Source organism: Plectropomus leopardus, chromosome 22, assembly GCF_026936395.1.
Source record: "Plectropomus leopardus strain MGB_pleo_1.0 chromosome 22, ASM2693639v1, whole genome shotgun sequence".
NCBI lineage: Eukaryota > Metazoa > Chordata > Actinopteri > Perciformes > Serranidae > Plectropomus > Plectropomus leopardus.
In genome coordinates this window covers 3,596,868-3,608,989 of record NC_142197.1, presented here as the reverse complement: position 1 = coordinate 3,608,989, position 12,122 = coordinate 3,596,868, and the positions used below count along the sequence as shown (strand labels likewise).

Below are 12,122 nucleotides of genomic sequence, written 5' to 3'. Positions count from 1 at the left end.
TTTTTTTTTTTTTTTGTAGGGGAGTTTCCCTTTATTTGAACAGGACAAATAGGCTCCCAGCATACTGGGCTACGCTTTCTTTAAGCACTATGAGTTGTTGAGACAGGTGTCAATCACCCTGTACCTGCGGCCACATCCCGCCCCCAGCTCTCACGAGCCAATGGCAATCTGATCTACTGATCAGGTTTGACTGTCTTCAAAACAAAACCCTCCAAAAAACGCCAAACAAATCAATACACATGAATGTGAGAATAAACAGAGGGTGAAGTTACTGACTGAAAGTTTCGGATGTTAACAAATGAAAACAGTCTTAAAAGGCCTCGACTCGTTTATTTATCAACAATGTTGCGTTTTGCTTCTTTTGTTAGCTTTATTTTGAAAGTGAAAAAAAGTGTGCTCGTGCAAGACGCGGTGTTGTGTGTATGTCAAGCATCCTCGGCGTCCGTGAAAAATCAGCTGAGCATAAAGTTTTCATGAATGGAAAGATTTGGACTGAAGTTTGGCCTCGCGGATGCTGCACACACCTCTGAAAGGTAAGCTTTGTGTACTTTGTGTTTGATGCACGATTGCACGCGAGAAAGTGAAAGTTTGCTTTGTGCAAAGTTGTTATGAAGATCTGTTTGGTGTGTTGTTTGTAAATGGATTCGCTAAATGCCTGCATGATGAGTCATGCAGACTTAGATATTACTGACATTTTAGCGCATAATGTTTGAATTATGTGCAGTGGTGGATGAAGTATCCGAAGGCCACTTGCGTCAGTAAAAGTACCGATTTCTTCCCCGAAAATTACTTTGGTAGTAGTTACCAATTATTATTATTATTATTATTATTATTATTATTATTATTATTATTATTATTATTATTATTATAACATTACTTGAGTAAAAGTCTTAGAGTGTATGATATTTACAGCACTTAAGTATAAATAATAATTTGCATAATATTAAATGCATTTAAGTCTTGAAAGTAAAAGTACAAGTAGGCTTTAATGTTGGTAATAGAAAAAAAGCAGTGATAATTTTGAGAATTATGAATTTTATTTTTAGAGGCAGGCTCCACTGCTGTAAAAAACACTCATAGCTCATTTTTATGACTTAAGTAACTTAAATCATCTGTGTGCATCACTTTTTAAGTTTCCCCTGGAAATGCTTCCATTGTGTTGTGATATATTGTGGCACGTTTGCCTAATATGTTGTGTTTTGAGATTTCCAGTGTGTTTTCTTAATGTGCTATGTTGAGGGTTTTGCAGTGTGTTTTCTGAATGTGTTGTGGGTTTTGCAGTGTGTTCTCCAAATGCTGCACATGCATTTTCAAATTGATGCAGATGTTGTCTTAATTTGTTTGTGTTTATTTGTTTATCCCTGTCGGCTGCTGTAAATCAGTGCGTATTCAGTGATGAAGCTGTGATTTTGGTGTTCCTCAGGGCTCTATTGGCGGTCCTCTCGTCTTATAGATGAATGGTCTCTTCGGTAATAGTTCCTTTAGTGGTAACGGCTGTGTTTTTATGACCAAGTTGTTCTTTTTTATTGATTTACAGCCACTGTGAGTATCGAACAAACTTCCATTAAATCTAAATGCCAGCTTCCTTCTTTAGGTTTGAGCTAAGGAAGGCCTTTAATTTACCCAGCTCCGTTTATTATGGCTATAATTCATTAGGGGAAGCTACTATTTCAGCATTTCCTCTCATGTTTAACCCTTTAACACCTGGAGTGACATCAGTTTTCCTGTGTTGCCTTCAGATGACTTTTCATGAGCATTACAACCTCCAAAAGAAATCGAACCAATTTTCTCAGTTTTCAAAGACCTGGGAAAAAGGCAAAGAGCAACTCGACAAGGAATGATCTGCAAATTACAAAATATTTGTAAAGGGTGAAGAGAAAATGACCTGAAAATTAGCTGGTTAGATTAAATTAATTTTTTCCTTTTTTCTTAGTTTTTAGCATTTTCTCAGGGTCATTTGTTTGTTTTTTTTTAAATTAGTTTCAAATGTATTTTATTTTATTATTTATTTTTTACTTTAATTTTCTTCAACTTTTTACTAATTTCTTGATATTTTTTTGGCCATTCCTTGTTAAGTTGCTCATTGTTTTCTCCCCATGCTTTTGAAAAACAGGGAACTTCATTATAGATAAAACGTAAAACCAAATTCCCAAAGAGCTCCTGAATAACAGCAGCTTATGTATCTTTAATAAATCCGTGTTGTGTGTTATTGATCTGCGGTGCAGCAGAAAGACTCTGAGAGAGGAAGTGCAGGCACCGAGCCAGTAAAATGCTTCAGAGTGAACATGTGCATGACATGATTTATGTGCGTTTAGACTGAAAGTGAGACCCTCCCCCTGCATGCACTGAGCACATACATGTACATAAACACACTCATACATTCAGTGTGATTGCAGTTATGCAGTGGAGCGTTGAGGAGGGGTCGTCCTTGTCTCTCTGCAGCCGCTTTATTTCCTGAGACGCAGCCTCAGACCTCATGATCTCAGTCTCAGTGAGGGAGGAGAGAAGTGGTGCTGAATGGCACAGCACGGCTCTTCCGCAGTCAGAGTCGATTTACCACAAGATCTCACGGCAAATGATGCAAATCTGAATAAAATGGCCTGATTCGAGATGACAATGTGGATGCATCGAAGCCTGCAGACGCTCGTGCTCCCAGAATGCTGATAATGTGGACTGGAGGGATGTTTCTGAATTAAAATACAATCTTTTACACAAACAGGCCTGTTTGCTCCGACCACATTTGTTCAGTGTTGTTACCTCTGCCAGGCAGGTGCTTTACAGTCTGACTGTTTGTCTGTCTGTGTTTCAGTAGGATTTATTTATTCATTATTTCAGTAGATAAGTAAGTGTTGATGGATTTTAATGGCATTTTGTGGAAAGTTGGGCCATAGACAAAGTAACAAATACAAATAATTATTTGGGTCGTTTAACTATTTTGTCCTGCTGAAACAAACTAAAATCCTATAAATGTCCTAAATGTGCCAATTTCAGAGAAACACGCTAAAATCGTAGAAATGTCCCAAAATCCCTAAAAATGTGTTTTAATCTGAGGAATGTCCTCAAATCCTAGAAACATCCTAAAGTCCTAGATATGTCCCAAAATCTTAGAAATGTCCTAACATCCTAGAAATGGCCTTAAAATCAGAGAAATGTGCTAAAATCTTGGAAGTAAATGAATGAAAAAAGATGGCCTTCCTGAGGGTGAGGGTTAAGGTCACAAGTCGCAACATGTTGGTTTTCCAATAAAGTAAGTAGGTAGAGGTAAAATTTTAGGTAAAAGTAGGTAAAGTAGGTAAAAATGTTTTCTAGAAACCCCTCATCATCTTTATCCAATGATGCTACAACAGCTTCACGAACTGATTCTTTAACTGGATGAAGCTCAGCTGTCTGCTTTTTATCAGGTTTGAATCAAATATCGTAGAGTAACTTTTCATGTCATCACGTCAGTTTGCAGGTGTGATCCGAAGTGAAGGCCGGCGTGTCCCTCTCCTGTCTCTCTCTGATGTGTTGGATTGTGACGTTGTCATTAGCTGACAGCATGTCACCATCAATAAATTAGTCTGCTACCCTGTTTAATGGTTTACTGCCTGCTGCGTCCATAAAACGACTTCTCTGTGATTGAAACGCTGCTTTTATTGACAGGAAACGATTTCTGTTTCCTCCATTTTTTAAACTTTAACAGGTTGGGTCAATAATTAGCCCACTGACATCACAGTTTGTACTTGGAGGCTGCAGAGACATTTGGGTTTTTTTTTTAGATTAGATATGTAGGTATTGCTCCATAGTGATACTCCTGGTAAATTGTTTGTAGTACCAAACACTTGCAGGTGGCTGTGAAACATCTGTAATTTCATCCTACAGCTTTGATTATTAGTCAAATAGGAGTGTGGGGAACATGCTCAAATCCTAGAAACATCTTAAAATCAGAGAAACTTGCAAAAATCAGAGAAATGTTCTAAAAATCCTAGAAATGCGCCCAAATCCTAAAAATGTCCTAAAATCTGAGAAACTTGCATAAATCCTGGAAATGTCCTAAAATCATAGAAACGTCTTAAAATCCGAGAAATATCCTAAAATCATAGAAACTTGCAAAAATTCGAGAAATGTTTGAAAATCCCCCAAATGTGCTAAAATCCTAAAAACAAAAAAGTCCCAGAAATTTCCTAAAAAATACACTAAAATCCTAGAAATGTCCTAAAAAATACACTAAAATCCTGGAAATGTCCTAAACTCATAGAAATGTCCTAAAATTTTAAAAAATGCCCTAAAATCCTTGAAACGTCCTAAAACCAGAGAAACGCCCTAAAATCCTACAAATGTCCTAAAATCCTTGACACATAGGGCTCCAGGCCTCCTCCAAATTAAGTTAATTATCCCTGATTTAGTCTAAATATATAGAATACATCACACACAACACAGCACATGATCCATCAATCATCTTTACAGAAAAGAAATAGCAATGACATGATATGACATTTGTAGTGAAGGTTCAGTGCCGCTTCACCTCCCCAAAATCAACCCCCTGACCTTTTTCTACCACATTTAAACACCACACTTCATATGCTGGTATTCAGTTCAGAGAGGAGAATGTGCAGCACAAATACTGATGAGGGTCAAATACATAACTCAGGATTCAAAGATGCACCTGTTGTGTTTCCCGCCCTTGTTTTCACTGTGTAAACTGAAAATTTGCTCTGCTGTTATCACCTGAAGTCTGTTTTTAACGTTCCTGTGGTTTCATCAGGATGCACTCACTGTTACGTCTCTTATCTGCTCCGCTGACGAACCTCCTTCAGACAACAGTGAGGCTCACACACACCCACACACACTTCTTTAGGTAAACACTGCCCAGGCGTGTTTATCTTTTTTTCGGACTGCTATCTAGATGACTTCATATAAACGAACGGTTGTAAAGGACTTGTCTTTGTCACACAGAGGTGTGATGGGTGACGTTCATATTTTACCGGATGGTTATAAAGGAATTTGCAAGACAAACACAGAGACGGAAGTAAGACGTGCCTCCGTCGATACTGTTCATCAGTTGAATGTTCAGGCGAACGGTATTCAATAATTAACTCATCTGCTGATCAGCTAACAGTCATGCTGCTTCAGAAGTTTATTTTTTGATCTGAGAGTTAAATATTCACAAATGAACCGTTGTAGGAGCATAATTCACAATAAAAGAAAGTGATTTACAATGTGTATTGTTTTTGTACTCGCATAAGATGCCAAAGTGCATAAAACAGCATCAAAACGGAGTTTGTTTATCCAAAAAAGTCCCAGTAGAGGATCCCCCACACTCCTGGCTAAATGCCCAACATCATAAATTCCTAGAAATATGCTAAAATCCAGGAAAGGTCCTGATATCCTCAAAATGTCATAAATCTGAGAAACATCCTAAAATCCTAGAAATGTCCTAAAATCTGAGAAACTTGCAAAAATCTGAGGAATGTCCTAAAATCCGAGAAACGTCCTAAAACGTCCTTTAGGGTTGTGATGAGTAACATTCGTATTTTAACCGGATGGTGATGAAGGAATTTGCAATACAAACACAGAGCAGAAAGTAAGACGCGCCTCAGTCGATACTGTTCATCATTTGAATGTTCAGACGAACAGTATTTAGATAATTCAGTCAATGATCAACTTATCTATTGATCAGCTAACAGTCATGCTGCTGCTGAAGTTAATTTTTGATCCGAGAGTTAAATATTCACAGATGAACCGTTGTAGCTGCATAATGGACCTTCATCATTGAGGCAGTTTTTGTTTGTGTGCGATACAGATTTGCATCAGTGGATCGTGATGGAAAGTTATTAAAGTCAGCTGTGGTGAAGAACTGATTATCCGATGGTGCAGGTAAACATCAACTACAGGTGGCAGTGTTGGTTGGTGGGAATTAGGTGAGGGATCATGTTGTAGCAGAAACACTTTGGTCTGTTTACGTTAGGACTGCAGAAAAAAGGCATTTTTGGCACCAAATTTGGATGTATTTTAGCGAATGTTTGCTGTTTTACATATGGCCTCACAGGCATTATCACGAGAGGAAAAGTGCATTACATCGCAAGAAAAATTGCACAACATGACTCAGTGGAAACGCAGTCATATCACAATTGGTTTTTAGCAACATGTCAAAAATATCTCCTAATTTTTTTGCAAAAAATCTGCCATGGAAACCTGCCTTGTGTTGTTTTTTTCTTATCTGTGGTTGCGTTTGCTTTCTTTCGTCATCTTTGGTAATACATGTCTACATTATATTGGTTTAATGTAATTTTTTTGTCCGGTTATCTTAGTAAAAATATATCTTAAGTTCCAATAACATGCAGTTTTCCCTTTTTGTCCTCCGTCTGTCCCCGCTGTGAGAAACCTCCCACTGCTGAATAAAGCAACTGTCCCATTAGACTCGCTGTGGTTAAATAAAGGTTTCCAAAAACAAATATATACTTATCCTTTCCTTCCCTGCGTACATCCCCGAGATGTTTTCCTGCTTGTGATCTCGTCTGCTGCACAGCAGAGAGACGTCTCACTCTGACAGAGAAATCCGAGCAGTTTTCTGAATCCGCATCAAAGCAGCGAGAGAAAAGCTGGTCAGCACGGGGGAAGCAGCTTTTGGTAGCGACTCGGTCTTCCCTGCTCCATTTCTCTTTGAGGTTTTCAGAAATAAAAAGCCGCAGGACACAGCCGAGCTCTGGAGGTAATTCTAGAGGCCCTCTCACTGCGTACAGGAGGAAATACGCCTGGAAGTAATTAAGCTGAAAATCCCCCCGAGATGAGCGATCGTGTGTCTAATATCAAACAAATATGCAGATTTTGTCAGTGTTTGTGCAATGTTGATTAGTGTGATGGTCCAGTGAACGCTGTCCACCGGGCAGATATAACATCTCCGTCTTCACAGCTTATTTTGTCTGTTAAACGAGTGGAAAATATCAGTCAGCTGGATGAAGCTTCAACCGGATTCCAACATAAACACGCTGAAACTTTCCGAAGAAGTTTGACTATATTAAAACAATAAATACAACTTTTTAGAAAATTTTTCACAGATTCATGAGGCCTGTATGTAGCATATATTCAGTGGCTAAAAGTAGGGTAAAACAAAAAAAAAAAGGAAAAAAAGTAGAAAAAGGGACTTTAAGCCCTTTTAAACTGAAGCGAACTGGCTTAATTTCTTCCTCAAATTCACAAGAAACCCAAAGAGCAACTTAACAAGAAATTACCCAAAATTAGCAAGAAATTTGTAAAAAAAAAAGTTACAAAAAATAGTCTGAAAATTATATATATATAAAAAGCATGGAAATTACCTTAGAAAATGTTTTTTTAGATAAATAGTTAATGATAATGATAATGAGTAAAAAATTATAGTTTTTCAGGGGTACTTGCTGGATATCTCCCTAAAATAGTTTCCTAATAATTTTCCTTTTTCTTAAAAAAAACCTGAAAATTGTATAAAAAAAACAAAAGCAAGGAAATTACCTTAAAAAAAAAGAAATCATTTTAGATAAATAGTTAATAATAATGATAATAAGTAAAAAATATATATATATAGTTTTCAATTTCTTTCAAAAAGGCGATTGGCAACTTGGTGAGAAATGTTTCACAGTTTGCAAAAAATCTACGAATTATGATTAAAAAAAACAAAGGCTTTGCAAAAAAAGCTAGGAAAAATGGCTTTGTATAGTTGTCATAATTGGAGATTGTTACACTTTTTAAATAATTTTAAAGCACTTTTCCCAAAATTTCAGCTAATATTCTTGTACTTTTTACTAATTTCTTGCAAATTTGGGGCTAATGTCTTCTTTTGTTTCTTCTGTTCTTCTCAGCACTTGTATTCGTAACGTGTTCAGCGGTTACAGCTGACTCGGAGGATATAAGGCAGCTTTATTCGAACAACATGGCAATTTAAAGTGCTACGGATCAATAAAATATAAAACATAATAAAGGATACAGATATAAAAGAGTAAAGAAATAGGATATAAAAGGTCAAATTAATAACTAAAAGATTTTAAAATGTAATAAAAATAAATTAACTAATAAAAAATATTGATTTCATTAAAAATAAAATATTATATTATTTAAAAAATATTTTAAAAATGCAGACACGAGGTGCAAAGACAAAAAGATTATTTAAAATGATATAAAGTCCAGTTTAAAAATAAGTTTGCAGTCATCAGTGAATGGAGTAGGCAGTGTAAAAAGAGCATTTTTAGCTTTAAATTAAAAGTGGTCAAAGTCGAGGCTTGTCTAACATCATCTGAAAGATTATTTCCAGGTTTGTGCTGCATGATGTATGTGAATATGTATTTATACTAAATTACAAATGCAATCTCTGTATTTTTGAAATTTAGTTTTATTTATTAATATTTTAATCAAGTCTTTTATGTCCTCTCAGGCGACTGAAGAAGTCCCTCTCATTGGAAACCACAAACAAAACAGGTGTCAGTTATCAAAAGGTTATCATACTTTTTTTTTTTTTTTTTTTAACTTTTGATGTCCTTTAATACTCCAGCTGTCAGGGTGTCGATCCTCACACATTATCACTTTCAGGCACAGGGGTTGTACATCCAGAACATGCTCTTTCTGCCCTTTAAAGCTCAGTGAGACGGTCCACCGGCCGGCTCGCTGCTCGTCAGGGTGGAACTTCTGCGGGCCATATTTTCTTCATGGGTTGGGCACGCTGATAAAAATAACTACACTGACCAATGAAAGCGGCGGCGGTGCCAACCGTCGCTTGCCACCCACCAGCAGAAGTCCTCGGCACCTGCTCGTCCCGCCAGTTTGTGAGTGTGTGTTGCCAGGCAACCAGCATTCCCTTTATCAGGGGGGCTGCGTGTTTCAATATGACGGGAGAGGGGCCAAGGATCGTCTTGTTTACCTTCTTTTAGAAGATTTTCCTCTGGCTCTATTCCTGATCAACCACTAATAATATATGATGATTTATAGTCGGGGTCGACCAATATTGTTATTTCAGGGCTGATCTCGATACCAATAATTAGTAGTTAATGAGACCGATAACTAAGAATTGGATATTGATATGCATGTACAATAAAAATGAAAATCTTTCTGTCAATACTTTTAAAATGGAAAACAACGATCGCCATCACAAAGCTTTGTTCAAATGCCTTTAGCAAATGTTAAATAGAAACTAAAGCTTTCAACATCAAATACAGCAAGTTCCCAGCAACTTATTTTCTAAAGTGAAAGTGTAGATAAAAAATGAATAAATAAAAATAGCTCCCTGAGGTTTCACAAAAGTTCCTCCAATGCTGACACTTTCTTTGCACTGGATGCTGTCCAGTGGCGTATCACGCAGACGCAAAAAATTCCATCCAGCTGCGTTCACAACTGCCCTACTACATAGCATGCTGCCGCAAAATGTGCTGCGTATAAAGACACTCATAAAAGTTACGTACAGCAGCTTTTTCAGTTGACGCCGTCCAACAGCATGTAATTCAGACACAAAAGGTGGCTTTTAGCATCTGGATCTTACAACGAAATTACTGCAAAAGTAGTGGTATATGACGACTTAAAATGAGAACAGGCTGGTGTTTTTTCAGCACCTGCGTCAACAGGTTAGAGCAGCCACATGCCCGTGTCAGCAGCACTGCTCGGGTGCTGCTCGGGTGATGCTGTGGTGTTGCTGTGGTGCTGCTCAGGTCCCACTTGGTTGCTGCTCGGTTGCTGCTCGGGTGCTGCTCAGCTGCTGCTCATGTGCTGCTCAGCTGCGAAACATGTAGAGATCCAGAAAGCATTTATTCATTATGTGTGATGCTCAGCGTTTTCAGCAAAAATAGAAAGTTAAAATGGTCTTTTTGTAATCATATTGACATTTTAGCATCTTTCTGTCATACGCTGATAGACGCTCAAAATCCATCTAATACCGGCTTGGTGCCGCAGTTCACAAAACTTTATTTTTCATCAGTGTGGATGCTCACATCATTATTGTTTTTGGTGTGAATGGCCTTTAAGCATTAACAGATTCACCTGATTAAGGTAATTCCTATCCTGACAGCAGCCAAAAGGGAAGTCTTCAGCTCGAGTTTCACTTCCCTGGAACACACACTCCTAAATTTCAAGAGGAATTAGTGTTTGTAGTTTATTTTGACAGAATTGAATGCACAGTTCCTAGAAAAAGCGTTGCCTCCTCGCTGCTTCATCATCTCAGACTCAGAGAGGCTGATCGCTGACATTTAGGGACGTTCCCACAGAAACATGTGGTGACCCAGAAACACAGCGGAGCATCCAGCTCCAACAGCGAACATGTGAGCAGATGGAGACGGACAAGTAGAAAGATGAGCGCTAAACTTCCGACCTGCAAACAAAGATGATGTAAAGGTATCGACATGAACTGGCCTGCACTTCTGCCTGCAGGTGGAAAAACTGGAAATGCTGATTGTTGAAAATAAGTCCACCCAAAATACCTGCATTATTTGGTGAAATCTACTGACAGATGTAGACATTTGATGAAATTGAGAATTTAAAAAACAGATCTAGTGGCTTTTACAGAGCTGTAAGTGGGAGTGTGTAACTCAGGAAAAAATAAAAAGGTGTGTGTGTGCGTTCAGCTGGAGGACATTATGTAATTACAAATGAGCGGTCACTGAGGTTGTGCCCTTTCAAATTGCCAGGTGGAGGTTCAGAGTAAATATAGTTTAGCCAAAGTGCAGATGGAAAATAAAAACGCCTTTCCACAGTATTCCTGAACGCTCTCAGGAGGAGATTATTTTACAAAGACCTGATGACAGGGATTATCGATAATGATATAAATGGATTAAAATGGTCTGCCAGAGGTTTTAGGGTAAAATCAGGCCTTCTTTACACAAAGATATTTTATTAAACCAATATTTTCTTCTACATTTTTGTCTTTTGTCCACAAGCTGAGTTTTAGTTCAATAAGATTAAGATTTTTGAAAACCCTTTTCAAGGTGTAGATTTTTCGAAAGTTATTTTGTATCCTCGAGCGCGTTCACACGAACATGCATAACCCATTGATAATTGGGTTTTTGGAGTATCGTGTTTGTGTTTGAGCATTTAAACACCACGTTTAGATATGCCAGCTGGACTGTTGTGAAACAATGTTTGCCCGGCTTGTGTTTGGATTTGTTTTTGGGTTCCAGTGTTGATGGAGATATTTTTTATGACAAAGGTTGTGAAATGTATTTTTTAAATGGAGGTGAAAAATATCTGTCTATAGAAATACTCGTCCATACCCGGGGATATGTGCAACACAGCTATATGCAGCCTTCAGGGGATGTGCGCACTACAGTCTTGTGCAGCCCACAGACCTATGTGTTGGTGCAGACTTTGCCGAAAATACAAGCAAACATGCGCAGAGGCTCAGTGGTTAGCGCTGTTGCCTCACAGAAAAAGGTCCGGGTTTTGACTCCCAGCCTGCATCTTCTCTCCGTATCAGCGCGGGTTTCCTTCGTATTCTCCGGTTTCCCTCGCCATCAAAAATAAGTTTGTGAGGTTATTACTTCTGTCAGTGCTCCTGTAAGAGTTGGCAGCCCTGTTAGGTTACTGTAGTCATAACTTTTTGCACATGTCACACAGCTGCTCTGTTTACATGCGTCAGCGCATGTAAACACCAGATAGTACCAGAGGACGTCCAGTGTAAACAGCTGATCCGAAATCTTAAATCAAATCAAGTCGACTTGAGTTATATAACACATTTCATACAATGTAAGCTCAATGTGCGTCACACAAAACAAATAATCAGATTGATTTTAATAAGATGTAGAAAAAGTGTGCATGTAAATGCATGTATTGACTCCAGGGGCAGAAGAAGAAGCAAGTTATTTATTAAGCAGAAAACGGGCAGTGGGTGAATGAGATAAAGAGATTCGTCAGTCTTTATGGCAGTCCTCAATGCCTTTGTGCAATTTCAGATTTATAGGGGAACCCACTGAGGAGAAAAATGAAATGTTTCATTGTTTTATAGTAGGATACGTATAAATGTAGACAGGGTTTTAAAACTGACAAGTGGAAAAAGATGAGCTGAGGCAGGTGGACTGATGCTTCAATCCTCCTAAATGACATAAATTCAAATAGTTTCACCAGAAAAATAAAGATAATACACTGATGCTTTCTGTCAGCGAATCAAAGAGACTTGGATTTAGAAATTTAGATTA

General features: G+C 37.9%; 1 protein-coding gene across 6 annotated transcripts in view; it reads left to right on the top strand.

Moving 5' to 3' along the window:
- Positions 1-224: 224 nt before the first annotated feature.
- Positions 225-12,122, top strand: part of LOC148185833 (uncharacterized) — a 41,501-nt gene continuing 29,603 nt past the window's right edge. For 3 of the 6 annotated variants that reach the window (XM_088072747.1, XM_088072745.1, XM_088072748.1), the window contains exon 1: positions 225-533. In XM_088072747.1, the coding sequence (XP_087928873.1) occupies positions 478-533 (56 nt within the window). In that variant the 5' untranslated portion in view covers positions 225-477. Of the gene's footprint in view, positions 534-5,750; positions 5,857-12,122 lie in introns of those variants that run through there. The other 3 variants (XM_088072746.1, XM_088072750.1, XM_088072749.1) reach the window with 2 other exon arrangements.